At 44.8% G+C, this 23,641-nt stretch overlaps 1 protein-coding gene across 2 annotated transcripts in view; it reads right to left on the reverse strand.

The window, feature by feature from the left end:
- The window catches only part of LOC148649656 (uncharacterized), a 144,059-nt gene that overhangs the window by 60,243 nt on the left and 60,175 nt on the right, over positions 1-23,641 (reverse strand). Inside the window, exons 1-4 of one of the 2 annotated variants that reach the window (XM_088602641.1) lie at positions 17,449-17,687; positions 14,456-14,710; positions 6,576-6,658; positions 4,169-4,869 (exon numbers count right to left, since the gene is read on the reverse strand). In XM_088602641.1, coding sequence (XP_088458767.1) covers positions 6,604-6,658; positions 14,456-14,710; positions 17,449-17,507 — 369 coding nt within the window. In that variant the 5' untranslated portion in view covers positions 17,508-17,687 and the 3' untranslated portion in view covers positions 4,169-4,869; positions 6,576-6,603. Of the gene's footprint in view, positions 1-4,168; positions 4,870-6,575; positions 6,659-14,455; positions 14,711-17,448; positions 17,688-23,641 lie in introns of those variants that run through there. The other variant, XM_088602640.1, reaches the window with a different exon arrangement.

The raw sequence follows: 23,641 nt of genomic DNA on the forward strand, positions 1-23,641 counted from the left end.
GTTAGGGTACATTAGCAATTTATGGGAAAATACTTATTCAGCAGTAATTGTAAGATTTCCCAAATATCACTACTGAATAACAAAAAGCTAGCGCCACGAAATTATTGAAATGGAAATAAGATATCACCGATGTGGCACTGAACATGATGCGGACGTGCCACCTTTGTTAAAACACAAGTGGCAGAAGAAGATTTTTTTCACCTTCTGTTATGTGTTCCATTCAAAGACGCTGGACGGGATTCAGTTTCTTTCAGGTGAACTCAATCAACCTTTGTTATTGTGTTTTCCTGGAAGAACAGGGTGCCAAGAAGTGCTTGAAATCTGTCTGCCGGCGAGCGTTTCAGGGAAGGAGTGTTTGCGCCATACAGGAAGCAGAGCTGAGACAGCGGGCCACAGTGGGCTTTGCGCGAACTCGCCCTCGGCCTCTGGGATCGGGGACACACATCCAGGTGAGTCAGGGTCTCACGGGGAAGCAAAATGTTGCAAGACAGGCGACAAGAAGAAGAGGTTTGCGCCAGGCCTTTATCAGAAAGACCTGCTGACTGTGAGAAGGAAGTGCAGTGACTCATTATTGAAATGGAAAGATTGCTGGGGGCTGTGAAAATGTCAGGATGTAAAAGAATAATAATCAGATAGAAATCAAGGAACATTCTGATATCACCAGAAATCAAAGGTCACTTCATTCCTTATTCAAGTTATCACAAGTATTACTATGATCGTTATTAATTATCTTCCTCTGTTATACCACCATCTGGGATCTGGGTGTTTTTTTTGTATTGAGTATGAATATAAAATCTAAACTTCTATATTGGTATTCATAACCACATAATATTCGTGAATTGGGAAACAAAACTCTATGACACTAAGAATCTAATAACTTTTACACTTTACAAGATGATGGGTTTTAACACCACTGACAATATGTACGTTTTCAGAGGATAGACTACTGTGAATGCAGACAGCTCAGTGCCCAGGCTATCCCTGCACTTCATGATCATGTGTCACTTTTCCACACCCTGAGACCATTATGCTTTTCAATAAACTTTTACCATCAGGGACTGACCCTCAGTGTGCTTTAGAAAGGGACTGAGCTTATTGAGCCATGCATTTAAAACTTCACATCTTCACACACTGTTTTAAGCTTCTTACCATGTGCAGAAGGCAGTCTGCCCCCTGCATGTAATACGCAAAGGGTAGTGGGAGTCCGCAACAAGCTGTCCAGCTGTGTTCTTGAAGCTGATACCCCCCTGAAGAAAAGGCCGGATGAGATCCTCAGATCAATGAGCTGTGGGCAACCAAAGTCAGCCCAGTGGGCCCGAAGGCCTCCTCTCTCCTGTAACCTTCCTCACGCTCCGAGGAGCCGCTCCCCACAAGCGCAGAGATGGGAGAGAAGAATAGAGGGAAGGAGGCAGGAAGGTGAAGGAGTGAGGCTAGGGGGCGGAAGGGGCTGGTGTGTGTGAGTGGGGAGCTGTGGGGGGCGAGGAGATTGTCCAGCGGCGGTGACGCACTTCTCCCTGACCCCCGGAGCGCGAGGGGCAGGAAGACCGCCGCGGCCGGCTGTTATCTCTGGGACCCTTCCCCCCTCCTCCTGGAGGTTCTTTGAAAGTTTCCTGGTTTGCGGGAGTTCCTCAGGAAACACCGGGCTTCCTTCATCGCGCCACCTCTCACCTCCCCCGGGCCCCCAGGGGGCGAGGCCAGGGTTTGAGCCCTTGCTCGGAGCTGGAAGTGCTCTTCCTGCTGCCTCCCGGGCCGCTGCTGGGTGATGAGCTCATCGCACCTGCCTGCCCCACAGCTGGCGAACCGGCGGCGTGGGACCCCCCCAGGACCGGGCTGACCGAAAGGGCATCTTACAGCAAAGCCCTCTGGGAAGGCTTTTCCCTTGGCCGCAGGCCATGGGCCAGTGTCCGCTTCACTGATTTGTGATCGAAAGGGCTTTCTCCTCACAGCAGCAAAACCTATAATGTCTTTCTGTATAAATACCCATTTGTACAGACTGTACCAGCTGCTCTTTTAACTGTTGCTTCATCTATGACAGGGGTGTCAGACTCAGGTCTCTTCTGGGGTTTCTTCCACCTGAGCTCTCAGTTACACAGCTGGCCTAATTATTTATTTAACAGCATAATTGTTAATACTTCTAACCAGGCTTGGAGGTCTTCTATAAGTAAGTGTAGCTTTCGTTTTTTCAACTGTAAAACAACAAAAGTGTCTAATCAAGAAACTAACCAATTTAATTGTTTAAGTGACTGCTCAGGTTGGATTAAAAACCAGAAGACAATTTTCCGAATATCACGTCTTCATTTTGTTTTGTAACGAAAAGCTGCAGTACCTAAAAAAGTGCTGAGAAACTAGTGCAGACAAGTAGTAATTTTAGAGTTTGCCTTTTGCAGTGTGTACGGTACTTGTACTCGGTATATATTTAGTTGTGTGCAATGTGATGAGAAAGTGCAACAGAGCGTAATTCTTTCAGTTTCCATTTGTTCGCACTGCCCGCTGCAAGAGCTCCGGTGAAAGGATGACTGGATGCTTTGCGCACTTTGTCCCCCTGTTGTCTGTGTCAGTAGCCCAGGATCACATGGGGCTTTCTGACAATGCCCATTCACAGCTGTTGGCACACAGTGCAAATTGTTTTTTTTCCCCTGCTGCTGCTGTTTAAATTGGCACACATTGTGAATATCCTTTCCAATCGTAAGTAGAGCCCTTGCTCTGGAGTTGTTTTCAGAGAAATCCCCTTGGTGGCCCTGTACAGCCACCGAGACCCATCAGTACAGGGGGAAAAGAGAAACACCCAGGGTCACACAGCGGAATCTGAGTCTGCATTTGAGTACCTGGCTTCGATTGTGCACCCGTTTTGGGGATGAATGCACACTAAAGGTTAAATCTGAAGGAGAACCCATTGCCAAAAAATCCCAGTTTCTCTTTACCACTGGTTTTTCTCTTCCCAGTCAATCTGCATAAAGCTACAACCACAGAGCAGCTTCTCCCCTGACAGCTGCTGTGTTGTTAGCATTGCACAGGCAGCCCTTTAACGTTTGTGCATCACAGGGAGTTTGAAACTCTCCAACAACTGTGGCCTTAATTCCAGCTCCATTTGGCCTGGGCCTTTGCAAACAGGAAAAACTGCTCTGAGAAAACATCAGATGCTTGGACGAAAAGGGTCTTATCAGACAGCTAATACACAGTTGTCTCTACAGAAAAGGTAGAAAACAGAAAACGAATGACACAAAAGCAGAATCCGGACAATTGTATACGCTGGGTAGGGTGAACCAGGACAATTAGCAGCACATTGCTTTTCTTTGTCATTCTTCTGTTTTTTAAAACAATAATCCAAACATGGGCAACCCAGATCTAAATGGCAGTCTACTGCTGATGAAAAGGATAAGGAAAAAATTACCTGCCCATACCCAGATACTCCCTGGGGCAGGGGAGGACATTATGATGGTCATTTGCATGTGCCTATTGCTTACTGTAAATGCACAGGTTTCAGAGCGCACACACAACAAGCAGAGCACTACTTTTTTTTACCACAGATCTGTGACTTAATTGCAAAACGGCCAGTGTGTCAGGGGGAGTGACGGTTGGAGCAGTAAACGAGGAAACATCCAGCGCGTGCAGGCAGGCCCACATGGTAAACAGGAGCTCTTCTCAGGGAGGACAAGGTGCAAGTCTGTGAGGACGGGTCAGGTTTAACTGGATTAGAAAGCAGAAGAGGATCAGTCCCAGTTGGTTTTGTCCTGCCTTGTGCAAACACAGGGATTGTGGGAGATAGCCGGCTGTCGCCTCAAATAAAGGACCAAAATTAAAACCAGGCTAAGCCACCATGTTGTTTTAAAGAAAAATCATTTTCTGTGTAAGCTTGGCACAGGCTGCCACTAGTGATACAGGCAATTTGTCAGAAGACAAGAAATACCCTGCCACTCTGCACCAGAAATTGGGTTGTTTCATAAGCTCTGCCCTGCTCCACTGTAATCTCATTAACTTTACGGAGCTTTCTGAAGTTTGATACCACAGCATGCACGAGTGCTTGTTAATTAACTGAGCGATTCTTTTGTTAAACGTTTAATTACTGTGAAATAGGCCGGGTGGCCTCACAATTTAGGAAAGGAAATCCCAGACCAGAAGGAGAAAACTGCATGATGGTGAGAATAAATTTACACCGTTAGACTTAAAATGCTGAAACGGATCCAGATTTTTATTGATTCTTCCACGATCCATTTTAAACAGGTTCTATTGATCATCCCTTATTTCCCCAAGACGAGGCGCAATTTTGGCTTGTCTCTCTGTAAGTAAACATGCAAAACCTGTTTTAATGAGTCCCATGGAAATGCTTTTCTGCTTAGAACAACCAGAGTAATTCTTTTCGGTTCCCTTTTCCCTGGCCCTGCCAAAGTATTCAGGAGCGTTATTGAAACCTCATACACAAAAGAATGTTTACAGCAGGCAGTCGACAGCGATCAATATCGCACACAGGTCAATAAGCCACACTGCAGAGCAGCAGAGAGTAGACAAGCAAATACAGTAGGTCTGCAGTCCAAGCACCTTTCTCTTTGCCAGTCCTGGAGCCTCACTCTGCTGAATTGATGTCAAGTTCAAAAACCTGTCTCATATCCGTGGTCCCTGGACACGGATAACACCTTTGTAGGCCAGATTACAAAATAATTAGCAGCCTCATGCAAACATGTATTGTGAAATAGTGGGGTATTTAATTAACAACATTCCTGGCCCACTGAAATGAGCCATAACATTTCTCGGGGAGATTCCCAAGGTTTCTGGGATACCAGTCGCACCCCAGCCCCCGCCCTGGGGGGGGCAAGAGAGCCCTCGTGTCTGCACAGTGCATGTCCACACGCCGCCCTGGGCAGGAAAGAGGACCTGCGAACGCAAACAAGACGACGTGAAACAAGCCTGACAAAAATATCCTCCTGTGCCGTTTTCAGTTGAGATATCCAAGACAGTATATTGTAGACTGTACGGTTGAACGGAAGGCTACCAGAAAGAATGATCCTCCAGTTTGGATTGCCTTCCAGCTTGAAATGAAAAGATGCATTTCAGAAAGTAAAGCAGACACGTCCAGGGGTGTTTTTGCCTTTGAACTCCTTCGATCAGACGACACTCTTTGCTGCCGCACAGCATGTCAGAACACACCTGCGACACAGCCGACCCACCGCGTGGGGAGGACTGTGGTCTTCGCCACCGGAAAATAAACGCCTTCGGCGGATGGGAGAGGGACTGTGTCTCGGCCGCGGGGGAAGGAGCTAACTCAACTGAGGGGCGAGGTGGGGGTAAGCATGCCTCCACAAAGCCCAGCAGAGGGTGACGGGAGAGGAGGTACGGACACGGCTGGAACAAGCCTCGAACCAAAGGCTGCTCTTGGCAGCTGCCGGGACTGGCACGGGGCCAGGGCAGGCCGGGCGCGAGGCGTGACAGATGCTCCAGTGTGGCGATGCAAAACAAGGGGGGGGGGAGAAAGGGACGGGCAAGTATGCGCAGAAACATAATGCTGTTATTCACTATTGTAACCGAGGAGCCAAGGCACTCGATAAAACACGGCTAATAATTCCTAGCATATGGGCTGTGGCCTGCGAATGAGAAAAGGACAGTATACAGAATCTGGGCAGCTGGTCACTGGATGAGAAACAAGAATGAATACAGAAGGTTTTGTTTATGGAAACATGAAAAGGCCTTGAGGAGCTCGAGAACAGCCTTCCGTACCCTCAGCAATTACAAAGCAGGATAATCCCAAATTAACTACACGGCACTTGGGGCCTGTGGTTAAACAGCACAAGCCACTGGCCTTCCGCCTTCGAAACTGTGTGAGTGTCGCTCATTTACAGAGGGAAGGGCTTTGAGGTTGGACCTCTTCGTCACTGGAGATGTTCACACGGAGCTATAGAGCAACTAAACTGGACAGGTTTATTGCCCAGTTGGGGCTACTGTACTAATCCCAGCCATGAGACCCCACGTAATCATTCACCCATGGCGGGCATCACAACTGCAGCTCTTTAAATCAGTCACTCAGGGTGATTTCTTTTCTCGTCGTCTTTTCATCTGCTGACCAACCTTCGTGGATCTCACCATCGTTTCAGTCTCGTGAAAGCGTGCGTGACGGGGGTTGAGTGTGAATACCTTCTACTTGAGGTCAACAGACTTCTGGGAATCTGCTCCATACATCACCTCAAGCTCAATGAATTTTTTAGTCCACCCAGCCTCCAGTGGACAGTAATTCATGCAGCAGCTGCACCAAAACAATTCAGCACAGCTGGGAAGGTCCAGGGGCCGCGCGAGGATAACTGAACCGACTGAATGGGGGAAATCAGTCTGGGAGAAATCAGATTCAAAACTTGTTCCCAGAAAAGAACAGCCACGTACAGCACTGCTTCTCCTGCAGAGAAGTGGTACTTAACATTTAAATACTTTCACGAACGCTAACAGCTCATCAACAGTCAACACAGGTAGATGTGAAATTCGACAGCACAGTCCTTTGCCTGGCTGAAAGCCAGTTCAAACCCAATGTAGCTCTGTTCAGGGCAGCCTGGAGAGCCCGTCTTGCCAGAGGTGGAGAAGCCTCATGCACTCACCTGAAATCTCTCCGTCCTTCCGCTGCCCTCAGTAGCGAACTCTCCTCATCTGCTCGTGCAACTTCTGCCAGCGATACTTCCAGCTAAACAAACAAAATAAAGATCTGTGATTCCCGTGACATTGGCGAACATTGTCGTTCGTGTTAGGAACCACTTCGATGGTGAGAGAACTGAGGCTTTAGATGGCTGAATAGAAAGGGGTCCCAACTCATTTCAGGAGAACAGTCTCGCTCTGGATTGTTCCGTTTCTGAGACGACCTAGAGAACCATCTTTAGACAGAGTTCTAGTTGGTTTGGTCAATAATAGTAATTTATCATTTATTACAGTCAGACAGGCAGACATTTTACTATACAGTTGATTATGGGGGGGGTAGGGGGGTAACTGTTCATTATTAATAACTACTGTTTCTGTGTAACCTACTCAAGGGCAAGAGTTAGGGTCAAGGCCTGAGGCAGAGCTGTTGTCCTGGGGAGCTCCTCGATCTGGGACACAGAAAATGGAGAAGGCGGGACGATGCCGACATGCAGCCCGCGTACTTTGCAAGACGCAAACGGCTTTTCACAGAAAACGTGGCCTCTTTGTTGCCAGTTTGGAACTCGGCCAGAAGCGTGTCTGGCCCCGATCTCCACTTTGTCACTGCAGCACAAGAGGAGCTGATACGCACGAGGAAAGGGAGCTGCAGAGCCGCTCAGCGGAAAACTCTGTCTCTCCCATTTCCTAAAACGAGCGACTTGCTCCATTCTTGCCGTTTCGCTGCTCTCGCCACCTGGACTCACACTGCATTTAGGCGTCAGCAGCCTATTGTTGTCTCCTAACGTTGGCAGGGAAGAAAGGGACCAGGTTCAATGGCACACAATCACCTACTGAATATATCATTTTGTCTGCATTTTATTTTGGTTGGGCTTTTTCTTTTTTCCAAATCCCATCTGGTCCCCTTCAAGTGAGGCTTCATTTTTAATTCAGTTACAGAGCCACCATCTGCTGCTAAGATCTAACGCGAGATCTTACACTACTGTTATAAAAACAACGCCTGATACTTATTGGATACCTGTTACTCTCTCTGTTCTCCCCGCATGGAAATAACCTGTGTTGTAAACACCAAGGCTTCAGAACAAATTCAGAAAGAAAATGCAGATCAAATTAAGTTGAGGGGTTTCCTTTCATGAATGGCTCAAAGAAAAACATCTTGTTTTATTTGCTGTTAATTTCTTTTTAAAAAGTATTTCAACAATGGAACTCATATCGTTAGGCAATCAGTTTCAGATTTGATTAATACACCAGTAAAGCTTAAGATAATCATGGCTGAATTTAACAATCGTTTTTGAGGAGGCTAGTGGGAAATTGATTTCAGTCCTGCCACAGGTTTACAAACTACATTTACTGGTACAAATGGAATTCTTTTCCTTAAATACATTGTGTTTCTGCCGTAAGCAGAATGGATGTCATTCTGCTTGCTGTATAATTCTACACAACAATTCTGTAAAACTTCTGTAAGAGGGATCATACCCAATCTGTTCAAATATATATTCTAAACATTTTAGGAGCCGGGTTCTGAAAACACATGTCCTGGCAGGTGGACGCAGAGTAACTTTCGAGCCGGTTCAGATGCGCTGTGAAAAAGAACACGTGATCCAGGGTGAAGGCACTTTGGTGAGAAGCCAAGGACAGCTGGCTTCCGCAAGGCAAGGAGCCCCAGCCTCCTCGCGTTACCAGGACCCTTGGATCAATATCAAACTCTCTGGCTCGTGCCAGTGAGAGCAAGACCATCCCCAAAAACAAAGCACTCTGCTTCGCACCACACTGTCTGCTTAAATACATTCACATTGTTGAGGGAATTCTGGACTGAGGGGAAGAATGGAACATGAAATTCCAGCAACTTGGTTTCCATAGGGGTCTCCCATCCCAGTGCTGGAGAGCCCCGATCTTGCTTCACTTCTGAGTTCAGGCCAGAGAGTGATAATGCTGTAACATTTATACATCATTTCAAGATGGTCAAGTAGCCAAGAACACCTTGCAAGCTTCTTGACCAAGAATCTGCACGTGCCACCTGGAGACAAACGAGGCCTTCCCAGGCTTAGCTGCACACAATCTGTGGTCTATGTGCACCACCCGCACGCTCAACCAGACAACACCGGGAGAGAGATGTTTTCCCTGCAGTAGGCCGCACTTTCAACAGGTTACATCTGAAAACGCCGGAGAGCAAACACCTGGCAGGGAGACACAGAATCCTCTGAGAGGAGCTGCAGTTGAAATATTGCTGTGGTAAAATGAAAAGAGCCGTTTTCTGTTGTAGAGCTACTATACAAAAGTTAACCACATGAGTCAGTAGCCCTGAGACCAGCAAAGAATGCTTGAAAAACCAGGATCAAAAGTTTTACCAACAGAATCTTGAGCAGGATAACAAGTACCTCTGAATGTCTCTTTTCAACAAGAAAGCACAGGGGCTTCAGACATTAAATGGAGGAAACTAAATGGCCATGACAAAAGTGCAGATGACGAGTGCCACGCATTCTGCCTGCTGCAGAGAGACAGTGTCCTTTTCAGCTACTGCAACAACTGCGGTGCAGTGCAGAATGAATGGGCGTCTGTCCCCGCTCCCCTTGGCGGATGCTGGGAGATTCTCGAGGCTCCAAAGTGCCTGCCTGGTGTGGCCCTTGAAACCGCACACGCCTAAGCCCCGCTGAAACTGCTGGCATGGCAAGTGTGGAAAACAGGTGCTCGAGGTACTCCCAGCCTCTCAGGTCACGTATTTCAGACAGTGTCCCAGATTGCTGTTTTCTGATGGCTCCTGTTTGATGGCAGGAGGAAAATCATGAGGCTTCCAGGTCCGGGTTGCAGGGGAGCCAGAGGCTATCGCTGTAGGGTGTGGGTGTAAGACAAGGCGCACCAGTCCATCTATTACAGAAAATAAAACAATTTCTCAATACACCCACTGCAGGGTATTCTCGATATTCCCCATTTCCTTATTGTATGTCACAATGTAGCACACAACATTTATTACCTGCTGTGAAAAGGGGTATAAAATGACAACAAAAAAAACCCTGTGCATCCTGCAACAGTGAGATGTACAAAGCCATCACGTGGTACTGCCTCCCCAAATGAAACCAGACGTCCTGCAGCAATATCACGTCTTTCACACAAAGAAAAACTCCCTGCCCTTAGACCAGCGGTGCATAACTCCAGTCCTTCAGGTTTTCATGATATCTGTAATCCATTTCACATCAAGATGTCCGATCCTGGTTCTGGAGGGCTGGTTTGTGCAGTTTGTTGAGTTCTCTTTAAAGACTCCCCTAAGTCCAGGAGCTGGACAAGCTGGACTGAAAATCACATTATGACAACATGACAGTCCACATTTAATTACACAGCAGCCTGCAATGCTTTACACATGCGTATTCCTATAAGGATTCAAATGGGTGTATCCAGCACCATGTCAGTCTTAATTACTCTAATGCAGAGAGAAATTCAATTCCTGGGAGTCTAGGGTCTCACGGGGTTTGTTCCATGCTCAAGTCAATTAAACACTTATCCAAATGATTGTCTTAGATATATCTACTTTTGTTAGCTGATTGCTCAAAACATACACTTTGTGTACTATGGGTACACCACCTTGGAGCCAGGATAGAAGAGCAGTATATTGTAATTGTAGTTAATTAAATAATTAGACCAACTAATGGTCTAATCACCACACATTCCTGGATTTGTGCGCGACACTCCTGATCTATTGGTATCAGATTTATCTTTTCACAAGAGGCCCAATAGTACAATATTTGACATTCTAATTTCATTAAAAAACCCTGACTTCATATTCACAGCATAGAATTAGTAAAGCTATTGACAGATTTGTTTTTGCTAAGCTGACCACTATGTGCTGCCTCAATACAATTATGGACAAAATGCAATCCAAGAGAAAATGAAAAAAAACCCAAAATGACTCAATATAGCATTTCAGAGCAGATGTAGAATCAATGGCTCTATTTGCCAGTGTAACCTAAAGCTCTAGCCCTAAGCAAGTAGGATTTTCCATCACATGGCCTTGTTTCTACCATCTGTGACCCATCTTTGTTGCTCAGGAAGTAAGCGATCTGAGAAGAAGCTACATATGCGGCAGAATTCAGTATATTTTCCACAGGCCATCCTTCCCAGAGAAAAGGAGATCTATCCCGAGCACCTGTGTCCAAGAAGCTTTGTGGGAACGAGGCCTGAACAGGGCCAGGCGGTGCTGTCAGTCAGACAGGATGCCTGATCCCCAAACAAGGAGAAAAAGCACATTAAAGGCCAGTGGCGTATCCATTACCACACTGCCATTTTGCCAGACAGCAGCACAAATCAGGGCACTGGCCTGTGCCTACATATTGCATCAAAAAGCCACGCTGAGCTCCTAGCTCCAGCCAGTGCGGGAGAAGAAAAACAACGGAAGATTTTCTTTACCGCTGATGGGAGTGAAGACCTCACCACACACGATCGCACTCTGAAACGTCAAACAATTACAAAAGAGGGAGCAAAGTGAGGAGAGGGCGTCGGACACATCTCTGTGCTGGGTGATGGCTAAGCTACACTTTCGATCAATTTGTATGACAGTTGAAAGCAGTCATCCTTAACATGCAGAAACATGCAGCTGCTGCAAATAATTTAAGGAAGAAAACAATAATGGCAATAATGCAGGTGGCTTACGATACCATTTCACTGAGTGGTAAAATGATTGTGCGTTCCCCTTTCCCACTCTTAAAGATATCTACTCCAACAGCTCCACGTGATCCTTTCAAGTTATGGCAGTGCAGGGGCCTGATGCTTTCCCTGGGCCTGAGGTCTCAGCAGAAGGACAGTTGACAAGCCTGCTGAGCCTCTGTACAAGAACTACACATCTGCATTCACCTCAGGGGGCAGTGCCATGGACCTGGCCTCTGCACAGACACAGAGACACCGGAGCAGACCCCAACAGTGCAGAGCGCCATTGCTAGCTGGACTTTACTGATTTTTCCTAAGGAGTTGAAGGCTGTAGTTCGGGGGGAGGGATGTTGTGAAATAGCTCAGTCCCATTTGAATGAGAATGGCTTCCACCAGCCATCTTTCAAGAGACTGTACAGTCCAGGCTGCCACCTGCACAAGAATCTGTATTTAAACAGCTGGGGCCTCACAGTCTTCCCACCCCTCTACAAGCCCTGCTCACAGTGCGGTTTGAATTCCACAATTACCAGATAACTTCAAAGCTTGCCTTCTGAAAAACATGAGGGCTATGACGCATCGTGCTGCCCTTAAACACCTCGTGAGAGAAACATGTCGCTTTCTGTCACTCAGCATGCTCAGGACAAGCCATTTCAGGACAGCAAGACAGCATGAAAGTCCAAAAACAGCATGGCAAACTACAGGAAGCGGAAAGGGAAAATTTATTGCGCTGAGGCATGGGTTTACACACAAATGTGTCAGAGTGCTACAGAAATATCAATCAAGCGGAATATACTCATTTTGTTGACTTAACGTGTCGATGCAGGAAGAGGGGTCAATATTAAAGTCAGACTCAAGAATCACCTCATGCAGTGCCATGTGCGTGAATCACAGTGTTAGCCCTTTCTGCTGCTGCAGGCTGAGGCATTTCAAATTATTCCAGTGTAAGACCCTTCGAGAACATGTCTTAGTTATATACTATGGTCCTGGGGGACCATTAAGACTGGAGGAGCCAGAAGCCTTGTGTGTCAAGAATGTGATTAAACTGTTGAAAACCTCTGGGATATAGCTCATATGCTGGGTTGTGTGCTGCGACAGAACTGTGTGTTTGACCCAATTGGCTGCACCATTCCTTTGAGCCATTTTGTACTTGTCTACAGACAGACCCTGGCCTCCTCAGGCGTGCTCCTCAGCTGACGAAAAGCTCTGAACGGAGCCACCACGTCTGAAGAGGGACAAAGAGTGCCAGGTCAGCACAGTGTTGAGCGCTTCACTTCTCCTCCGTTTCCTCTGTCCGCCCCCGCACGCCCCCATACACACAGACAGAAGTGACGCTGTGCTGTCTCAGCAACGTCCTGCAGTCTGGGGGAAATGCAGGGGGCTTAGGGCCTTCCAAGGCTCTCACTGTCTCTGTCTGCCCTTACTGGAGCAGGCCGTGATGCTTACTGCTGGGACCCGCTAGTCCAGACCCTTTCCCACACAACAGTCTGATCTGGAGGAAGAGTAGGGTCATGTCCACAGGGAGCACAGCCAGGGGGATGCAATCAAGCTACAGTAAAATAAACGAACACAAGACACTATATGAATCTAAATGGGGGAAATGATGGGAAAAAGAAAACCTTCAACCCCACAACTTCTTCACACCTGAGCTGTCTTTACTTGGAAATGCCTCAGTATAATCCTCCTTTGCGAGCGAGTGGCACACCTGTACTGTAGTTAATGCAGCAGACAGCAGCCAAAAGCAAGAAAACCAGAAAATGCAGCAGACTATGGGTTAAGAGGCAATGGAGATACAATGAAGAGATGAATGCCTGAAAAATCAGCTCCACCACAGAGTAGAGTCAAGAACATACGTCTCAATTTCCATATATAACCCCGTGATGGATTGAAAAACTACTATTTTTATGTACCTAAGCATTTTAATACTGATATTGTTAAGCGTGTGCTATGGAGAAAGCACTATAATTCACATTTTTGTGTTGTTCCAAACACAGAAAAAAAGGGGCAAAACACACAATCCTCTTTTTTACAGAGGAGCATTTAGAAGACTCCTAGTGGGTACAGCAGTCTCCTGCAGCAGCCCGGAAGGGTTTCAACACTTGCCAAGGGTACAGGACCAGAGAGAAGAACGGCCACTTCCCAGCAGCGCACAGAGAATCCTAGCGCAGGAATGGGTCTAATCTATCAGTCTGACTTTACTTTAACTTAGACCACACGAGGTTGATTAAAAAGGACCATTAACAAGGAGCTCTCCCGGCGGGAGGAGGCCTGCGGAGATTTATGGAAGGGAAAAGGGAAATGGGTTTTCGACCAGGGATTTTCCTCTCGTTTGTTTTCGTTTGCCTAGCAGGAAGCTGGTGTCCTTCCTCCCCTCCGAGGGGCTGCTGGCCGCTCCCGTGTCCGTGACGGCGGGCCAGTGAGGGTCTTCTCACCACGGGACGTTTCAATTGTTTTACAGAAAGCTTTGGCGTTCACTGAGCGTCTCACGTAGCAGCGCACGAGAAGGGATGGAAACCAATTATTGTCTCTCGTCGGCTGCAAGCTCCGAACGTCACGACCTGATTTGGTTAAAAACATGTTCTACCTTCGGACGGGGAGGTCGGATGGGGAGGGGGGGGGGAGGTTGTAAGCAAGGTTTCCAAATCTGTCTCTCACATCTCCGCTGTGGTCTTCTTTCTCACTAGAGCGCAGTTTGCAGGATTATGATCTGAGCATGACCTGCACCGGCTGAAAAGAAGGACCTTTAATTAAGAATTAAACAGCACAATTCATAAGTTGACCTCTGCACCAGGAACACATCGACTGCTGGCTCATATTTCTACAGCAGACGTGTTCAGCACAACTGCGCACTCTTACCCATTTCTTAGGATTTCAGTCATTGCTTCCCAGCGCCACAGTGGCTGCCTGCATTTGCATGGCACAGTCATGTGGCGCTGTGGCCGTGCTGTGTTTGCAGTAACAGGCCCTCCTGGCACACCATGTGTGAGTCATGTCAATAAATAATTGACGCTCATGCTATGTCTACACGCCTTTGATTTCTTAGCAGTTAAAGAACACGAAAAGATATCTGTTTCCCAGAATTCCCTGAAGGGCAATGTGCACATTTTACTGGAAAAGCCTGCCTTTTGTCTTTCCAAAGAAGTGCAGTGAAGTTAGCGCAGGAGAGCAACTGGGATTCGTGGAAGCCCACCCCGCGCGCCCCCCGCGGCTCACTCACACGAGGGGGTGATGTAGGTGGCAGCAGGCCGGCATGTGGCTGGAAGAGACGTCGGACACGCCGGTGTTGCCGGGAAACACCATCAGCTGCCGGTGCGCGGTGCGCCAGGTGCTGCCCGCGGTGTAGGACCTCTGGGGGCTCAGCCAGTAGTCCTTCAGTCCCAGCCTGGGCGTCCGGAAGCTGGGCAGGACCAGGCGAGGACTGCCCTCGTAGGGGCTGCGAGCCGTGCGTGTGAAAACATCGCTCCGGGGCTTGCTGTGTGGGAGCCGGGGAGACACGCCGTGAATCGCTAAAGATTGCGAAATAGAGCCTTTCGTGCAAGGAGTGCGCTACAACTCAAAGGGGAACTGCAGTCCCAAATTCACATGCCTGCACATACCTGGAAATTTAATCTATTTTTTAATGTCAATTGGAAGTTTTACAAGTTACTGTGTACAATTTACTTTTATTGCTGCTTGAAATGCACTCATCAATGTGGATTATTTCTAACCCCGGAATATAAAAATAGCCTTGCAGTTCCCTTGTAATCAGAAACAGCTTCACATCTTCCACCTTCAGTTCTTGGACTTCAAGATTACTGTTAGTAATGACTCATCAAAACCCCAGTATACAGCAGGTCATTGGTATGACAAGAAATATCCAGACTGATGTAGATTTCATTGACTCTGTTCTAGCATTAACTGCAGTGGCCTGCGTTGATAATTTTAATACACACAATAAAAACAGCTTGAGCTGGACTGTGAAAGTATCCAGCAAATTTATTGGTGCAAAACAACTACAGCTTTCAGTCATCTCTGTCAAACAAATAGTGCGTAAGGCCAATATCATCAGTGACTGTCCTGACCACCCCTTGCACAGTGAGTCTGAGCCCCTGCCATCTGGGGTGTCAAATTAGACTACCTAGATTCAAATAGAACCAAGTTATCTTTTATTCCCATTGCTATTAACCTGCTTAACTTAACTTATGTTCTAATTTCTCAACATACATGTACGTCTATGTGTTAATGGGTTCTTGTTGTGTGTTATGTATAGTGTTATGTTGTTGACCTGCCGGGAAAGCAAATTTCCCATCCAAGACAATAAAAGATGGGTCTTATAGGATCCAAATTTGAATTTTGTAAAGGTGTCCGCATATATGTAATGTAAATAAAATCAGTTCACTTCTTGCCAGTTCCTGTCTGACTGATGAATAATTGCTGGGAATCATTCTGTAGAGCAGATCACACCATGTGGCGTGTCTGTGTCTCACAGCACATGTCTGATGTCTCCATGGAGCCTGGTCCAAAGAAGGCTCCTGTTTCATCCTGGTGTATAATAAAAACTTTGTTCTGAAATGGAGAATGGCTGGGCTGAGGGGGAGAGCAGAACTAACTTTAACAGATCACGTCACATGAATCAGCGACGCTTCCTAATAGGTCTCAAGAGGATCTATGAACCCTCTTCCTCAGGGACACACCACCCTCCTCAAAGTGCTTTAATACATTCATATTTAGCAATATTACAATAAAGGTGCTGAGTCCTGCTCAGCTTAGATTCAGTTGAGAAGTGATTCACAGTCTTGGAATTTGCTGACAGGTCCATATGTCCATCCAATTTCACTGGGCGAGGAAATTAATATTCTTCAAAAGCATCACAACTTTCTTCATTGTGTTATCGTCACACGTTACAATTTGAAGAGAGACTGTAAAGAGCCTTCTATTTTGCCTGTCATGGCAGAGTATGAGCACACAGAGATAACCAATCTAATAGGGATCAGTCAAGCTAAATATGGCATTGCAAATAGTGGAAGAAGGACTGGACAATAAAGATTCAATATATTGCTGAACCGTACTGTAAGTTTAGTTATTTATGCCTAATGAAACAGAGAGTAGAGAGACTTTCTGTATGAAATACAGGAAAATGTTAGTTTTTAAAGAAATATTGTACTCGAGTGCAAGTTCTACTCTAAATATACAAGACATCTCAACAGCTGAGAGAGATCAGAAACTCAGATGATGTATGTCATATGATTTTGATCACAGGCTCAGTTGTGTCTGCAGTGTGAGTCCATCCAGTAGATATTTGTGTGTCATATGATTATGATAGTCTGCCTGCTGTTATTCTCAGAACCAAGTCCTCTGAAGGACCTCGTGTGAAGAGCTGACAGTCTGCCTTCCTTGAAAAGACTGTCTTTTCTAATGTCTATATAAATATGTGAAGACAGATAGTTGGAGACAGACAGAAAAAATGACCAACGGTTAGACAAAAATTACTTCAATACTGTATATTTTCTGAGAGAAATGACGGCGCTTTTGAGTGGAATTGTTAAACACAAATGAGCTATTTTACAAAACGTAGAAGGTCACAGGGACACAGAGGAATGTGGTTACTAATGCGTGACCCATTTTTCACATAATATGGAGAAAAAAGACCAGGCACTCCTTAGGTTCAACAGAGGGGCACATACGTTTTTTGATTAGTAAAAGAAGATAAACAAGAAACTTGTCCCCTAGGAAGGTCTACAGACATTTAAATAAAGAAGACAATTGCAGAGATGACAGAGATGGATAATACCTTACTACAGATTGTAAGCAGTATCATTCTGACGTTCAGAATACTATACCTTGTCCTTGCACAACTCTTTGTCTAACCCAGGTCACCGTATGGCTTCAGGGTCACCAAGTCCCGCTTTCTGCCCAATGTGCGGCATGCGAAAGTGCATGTAATTTAGCATCTCTTGTCAAGACAACATGAAAGGGCTACTGTAGTTATCAGTGGGGCAGAAAACCTTAACATTCCTAAGATGTTTCACACAGCCCCACACTACAGCATGTGCTGGCTTCCAGAAAGCCTGCTCTTTGAAGAAATGAGCTGCACACACTTTGATGACACGGATGCAAGCAACGTCAGCAGCAGAAAAGAGAGCGCAAGAAAGCAGGGCCTATAGGCTCAAGTGGCTACACTCTTAAAACCAGACATAGAGAAAGGACGTCGGGTAATTCAAGGCAACGTACCTCAATATGTAATTGACCACAAAAAAAGACGATTCAGGAAACATTTTTCTTCTTCTCATATCTTGTTTTGGAGCAACCGGGGTTCTGAAGTGCCCAAATCCGAATTCACTTCTTTAAATACAAGGGAGAGAGCCCGAGGTGCTTGTCATGGCCATGATGATCTGTCTCAGAAAGAGTATACTCCCCCAGGTCGGTGCAGGATCTAGTCAAACCAAAATAGAATCACTTACAGACGGAAAAAAGCAATATGGGACAAAGACGGTATTAGAAGAGCCAAATGAGCTTCCTCGTGGGGTTTTCTCAAATGTCAGTGATGTGCTACTATATTGGTACACTGACACTGGGTGGGTAAGATGTCAGATTTGGGCTTTCAGTCTTTACTATAACAGTAATGCTCAGGGAGTCAGGTTTTAATATTTTGGATTCGGAGATGCAGCTGTGCCTTGTGAAACAAAAATGTTGAACATCCGCGGAGGTTTTCTTGCAGTACAAGAAGTAAGACACAGAAGCATTGTAGAGATCGTCTGTTAAAACTAATTCGCATGATAAAAGTGTCTTCTGCATTTTAGACTTCGTCACAGATCACTGATCTTTGAATTGTCCACTACGATGCAAAGATCACAATGTTTGACATAGGAATTAAGCAGACAGGACAAAAACAAAAATCTTATACCAACAGTCTTTGGAAATGAGTACCAGCAAGGTCATGGTAATCTCATAAAGATCAGCACCTGCTTCTCTGAGATGCACCTATTAATGATTCTGTTGAAAATAGTTTTGGCGACCTGTAAATTCTTATCCCACACTGCTGATGACACTAAATGAAATGGCCTTAAGGAGCTAATCGGTGACACAGAAAATGGTGCCCTAAGCCCCTTTCTCCCCATCATGCACAATTTGGTAGCACTGCTTGCTTTCAACTCCTGTTCTACATGGTCTGCACAGCCTCAGTAAGCAAGTTCTGCTGACCAGATGAATCTGAGCACTTCCTTCATCATTATTATTAAACCTCTTGATTCGATCAAAATGTACTGTCGTTATTTTTAAATCTTGTAAGGCAACTGCAATCCAACAAAATCCCTAAACCTACTCAGTCTTTACAAGTCTATCCTTTGGACAGTTTTTCATTACACGATGAAATCCAAAGCTATTTTAGCAACTAACGTGAGAGGTCACACTGTGTAGCATCACATTTGTGTGTCTTTTTCTTTGAACACACTTCTTTGTAAAAATAGACACACAAATAAAAAAATTTGTAACAGGTAATCAATAAACCGCAAACCTCCTATTTGTAGGAAATGCCTACAACAATACATTAACCATTCCTGCTGCTGGATTACAATTCAATCTGGAATGCAAGGAGAGAGACAGAGAAGTGAAGATTAGCTATGAAGATTAGGTATGTAGGTTGCAGGAGCCATGCTCAGAGAAAATATGTGAGGAATGTACTCTCAGCTGATAACCCTGAGCTTTTTAGTAAAAACTTCAAAACACTGGTGATTGTTTTCAGAAATGGACTGCCAGGATGTTTGCATGCCAGGACACACTGAGAGTAATCAGCTTCTGTTTTACATTTCCTGTCTTCCAGAGAGACAGAGAGGCTGGCTTCCTGTGATCAGCCTCCACCAAACTCCCCTTCAGGAAAATCTACTGTGGTGAAATTGCAACGGAATTTTGCAAAAGAATTCTGCAATTTGCTGGGTTGCATCTTTCTTTCACTGTGGCTTCCTATGAAACTTCCACAGGCAACATTTTGGTTTATATTTTAAAGCTGAAAATATGCAATGCAAAGCACCATAAACACAGTTAATGCCAAATTGATACAAAAAACAAGGGAGAGAAATTCTTGCAATTCCTGAGGGACGCACAGGCTGTGGAAGTGCAGTGAAAAGTGAGACTGAGACACAAGACACAGAACTGTCAGTGGTGAAGAATATGGACAGGTAAACTCAGGTGGGTCTAGAGGTGGCAACAGAAGGGATTTTACAAAAGTCAACAACATTGAAAACAACTAACAACTGTTTACTGCATTTATGAATCCTTCTTTCAAGCTCTGATTATTTGAACAGAGTGATGAGAAGATTAAAGATCCCTGATTCACTTTTAGAGAAATCATGCAATGACAGACCCAGCAGGAAAAAACTTTCCAAGAAACCTCCCCCATACTCACACACCTTCAGTGTATTCATTCTGCTTGCCTGGACTGTTGCTCTATTTCTTGTGATCTTGACAAAAAATGTTTTCTGGAGTCAGAAATTAAACAGGAATCAGGAATATTTCTTTGCAAAAAACACAAAGCTTTTGCAATAATGTCCATCCGATAATCACATCCATCCCTAGAGACAGCTTATCTGCTGAATGCTAAGTAAAAATATTCACAATGGGTATGATGTGCTTTGCGTGGCGTGAAATTAAGGAGACAAGAGTTTATTCCAGTACCTGGGGCAAGTCTGGACCTGATACTTTCTTAACCAATTTTCCAGTTTTAGGAAGTGTTTAATCCAAGCAATATTGCAGTGGTCAGCGGAGCACACAGTCGATGCTTTCCCCTGTCACACATGCAGACCAGGATGGAAATCTAACACATTTGGTTATGCACAAGGAAATGTTGGAGAAGCATAAAGTCTGCAGCTTCAAGACACGAAACATAACATTATAATTGCTACTGATGTCTTCAAGCTAGGTTAAACTGAATAGACCCGTCAAGCTGCTGTCTTTTCTGTTGTGTCAGATCCAATGCAAATGTGGGATGGAAATTGTGTTGCCTATTTACTTGGTGCAAGGTAGAGTCTCAGGAAATAACCGTGACAGCTGTCTGCGCCCAGCCACCCACGGAGGCAGGAAGGATAGCTACTGTATCAACCTGAACGGTCTTGAGTCAACCAGGACTCAAACCACTCATTTGCAAAAACTATAAATAAACAAAGGGATTTATTTTATCTGAAGTAGCCCAAACGTCAACGGTCAGTTAGACAGTGATAATATTAATGCTGAAGGATAAACAGATAAAAGATTATTTGCAGGTAAAGACAGGTCTGCCTTTGCCTTCCCAATACATCAGAGACACTCACACACCAACAGCCATGTCTTGTGTGACGCAATAAGCCACAAACTTGTTTTCCAAGGCACGGCTGACTGAGGAAAAGTCCTACTCTTTCTATGGCTTTACTAAGCCTACCTTCAGGAATCATCTGAAATGCTACATGCTCAGTCATTGTCCAGCTCTAATAGCATTCCCCATTCTTATTATGGAACACACCATTTACAATATGTTGCTAGGGCAATGTACATTTCATTCTGAATGAATTTTTTCATGCTTCCGGTCTTGGTCCTAAAACCAAAAATTGACCCAAAGATGAAATCTATTGTACTGAGTTAATATAAATTATAAGGACGACATTAGAAAGCTTCTGTATTTTAATGGAAATATACTTCTGAATGCTTTGTGCAGGAACTGCACCATAACGCATGGGGCTGTCAGTCAGGTCCTCCATCCCCAGTGCAGCTGAGACGCAGCACTGTTTAAACACCCCTTCATCCTGTCATTTTTTAGAACACAGGGGGTCACTTCCTGCTGATCTGTTAGCCAGGATTCACAGATCCCTGCTGTGGCCTGAAATCCTGCCCTGCTGGAGTTAACAGGTAACTAAACGCAATCCCCAAACACCAGTCGAATTGCCCATTTTATTTTTAAACTTTGCCAAAGCAACACCAATGTTTACAGAAAGCTTTAAAGCCTACACAGGTGTTTCTCATGAACAGTTGGCCAAGCAACCTAATTTAATTATTTTAAGCAACATTAAGGCAGTGTGAGTCGTGCTAATGAAAGATAAAGTTAATGTTCTAGGAAACACAAGTGAGATAAATCTGAATGACTGTTTTCTCCTCAGTGAAATATCTAGAATCTGAATCTAGTTACACAATTTATAGCAAAAAAAAAAACCAATTTTAGTTTTACATGGTAAATATTGTGGTAAATAAAGTAAGGTAAAACACTGCTTACATTAGTAAATATTTTGATTGATTTTTATGAATAAAAGTTTATTCAGCTTATTGTACCCTTTTCTGTGGCTGTTTTAACATCCCATCTCTAATCCACCAAACAGTAAATATGTTATCTTAACGGACACACCCTCCTATGCTGTAGTTATTTTTTTGGTTTGGCAGGTAAGTGTTTTACAGATTACACTTAGAAGGGACCATGTTACGTGCTTCTGTTGTGAAAGAAATCACTGTTGTCTGCTACAGAGTTAATACAGGGCAGGAAGTTCTGCTGAACAGAAGTATTATAGCAGGGAGAGCTGAATTTTTCTGAATGAAGAGCCGACTATCTTTGATTTGACGTACCGAAGAAATATTTGCAGAACAGTGTCATATTAAGTGCAGCAAAGTCTTTAATCTGAGGGGAAGTTACTAGAAAAACATCTAAGGTCGCATCTTGTGACCAAAATCCTGACACCTATTTTCTTTCATACTTAATATTGCAAATTACTTTCTAATTTTAATGAATGGCTTATTCTACACACGGTGCTTGTGCAACACCTTTTAAGGATTTTAATACAGGTGCCAACTCTATGGGTGCTGTGTGAGCTCAAGAACTGCCAGTTTTTTTATTATACCAGTATCAAGAAAGGGAGTGAATACTTCATACATGCTTTGGAGAATGCCAAGCAGCACACTTACGCAGTGCTCAATAACAATTACGTCTTCTGCAGATCTATTTATTGTCAGCTTCTCTCGCTATTAACTATGATTCATTTGGTTAATCATTTAATGACTTATCAGCTATTTTTAAGCAAAGCAACTGACATTTGATCTGTAGAAGGGCCCTGCCACCGAGCAAACCTCATTGCTTTTATATGCTATTGAAAATTGTATTCAAGGGGTGAATTACGGACACATACAAAATATACCTGAAGTAGGCATGGAAACACAGAGATAAATACAAGACAACAAGGGTAGAGCAGAGCACGAGCTGTGTGACTGTGTGTGAGACTTCCACAAGGAATTCACGTTATCGATAATCGTAAAATCTCCTGCTGCACTTTGTGCAGAATGATTCACAGGCACACGGACTTTACATTTCTACTTTTTCTAATGCTGACCTGCAGTTAAAAAAAAAAGAAGGAAAGAAGAAACTGTCCTTAAACCGAGGAGCAGGAAACTAAAATTGTTCATGTGTGAAATATCCCTTTGAAATAGAGCAGCTCTTATATTTAGAATGTTTGCTGCGTCTGGAACGAATGTGCTCTCAGCACAGATGAGCTACAGATTATCTAATGAAATATTAAATGCCCATGCCGTTAACCAACTGTGACAATTAGATCACCGCTAACCACTACCAATTATAGATGCTTAGCAGTCGAGCAGAGTAGCTGGGCATGTGCTAGCTGACACACTGCGCCGGGCCGTGTCGGGCACAGCCAAGAAAAAAAAAGAGGAGGTGGAGGAGGGGTTTATTAAAGCTAGCAGGGTCTGGGCACTGATGGGTGGATCTCCCAGCTCCAAACAGGTGGGACACATGTATCACTGCCTCAGTGTCCAGTCAGCCTCATGCTGTTCAAGAGCCCTGAGCTCCATACACTAGCTTAGCATAGGTTTTCACAGCTGATTTTTATTCCAACCAAGCTCTTGATTTTATCAAAGGAGCACTGGATGTAGCTGATAATAAGCATTGTCTTTAGAGTTTTCTGAGTTTTGGGATTCTCCGATATTTCATTTGACCTCTGCAGCTTCCTCCCTCGTGCGAAAAGCACGTCTTTTCACAACTATTAGAAAGGTCTGACGCATTCAATCATTAGTTCAGTTAACGGTTCAATTTCGCACTAAGAGTCCAGAGATATTCGCTCCTGGACCAGGAGGATCACAGTCCACCAGGTTTTGTAGGGAACATATAATCCTCAATCAGTAAGACCTGGAGACATTCCAATTAAGTAATTAAGAGTCCAGGGTTGAATGCAAGCCGGGAGACAATGTGGCGCTCTAGGATCAGGAGTGAATATCAGTGCCTTAAACTGAATCCAGGCTGAAACATGGTAGCACTCTAGGAGCGGGAGTGAATATCAGTGCACTAGAAGTACAGTCACAAACAGCAGGACTGATAGCGGCCTTTTGTCATGGAGGCTCTGTTTTATGTTTCTGAGATTCTCTGAAGGACCACAACTTTACCATTTTGACTTGTGCACTTGTTTCT

Source organism: Lepisosteus platostomus, chromosome 13, assembly GCF_059453375.1.
Source record: "Lepisosteus platostomus isolate fLepPlt1 chromosome 13, fLepPlt1.hap1, whole genome shotgun sequence".
NCBI lineage: Eukaryota > Metazoa > Chordata > Actinopteri > Semionotiformes > Lepisosteidae > Lepisosteus > Lepisosteus platostomus.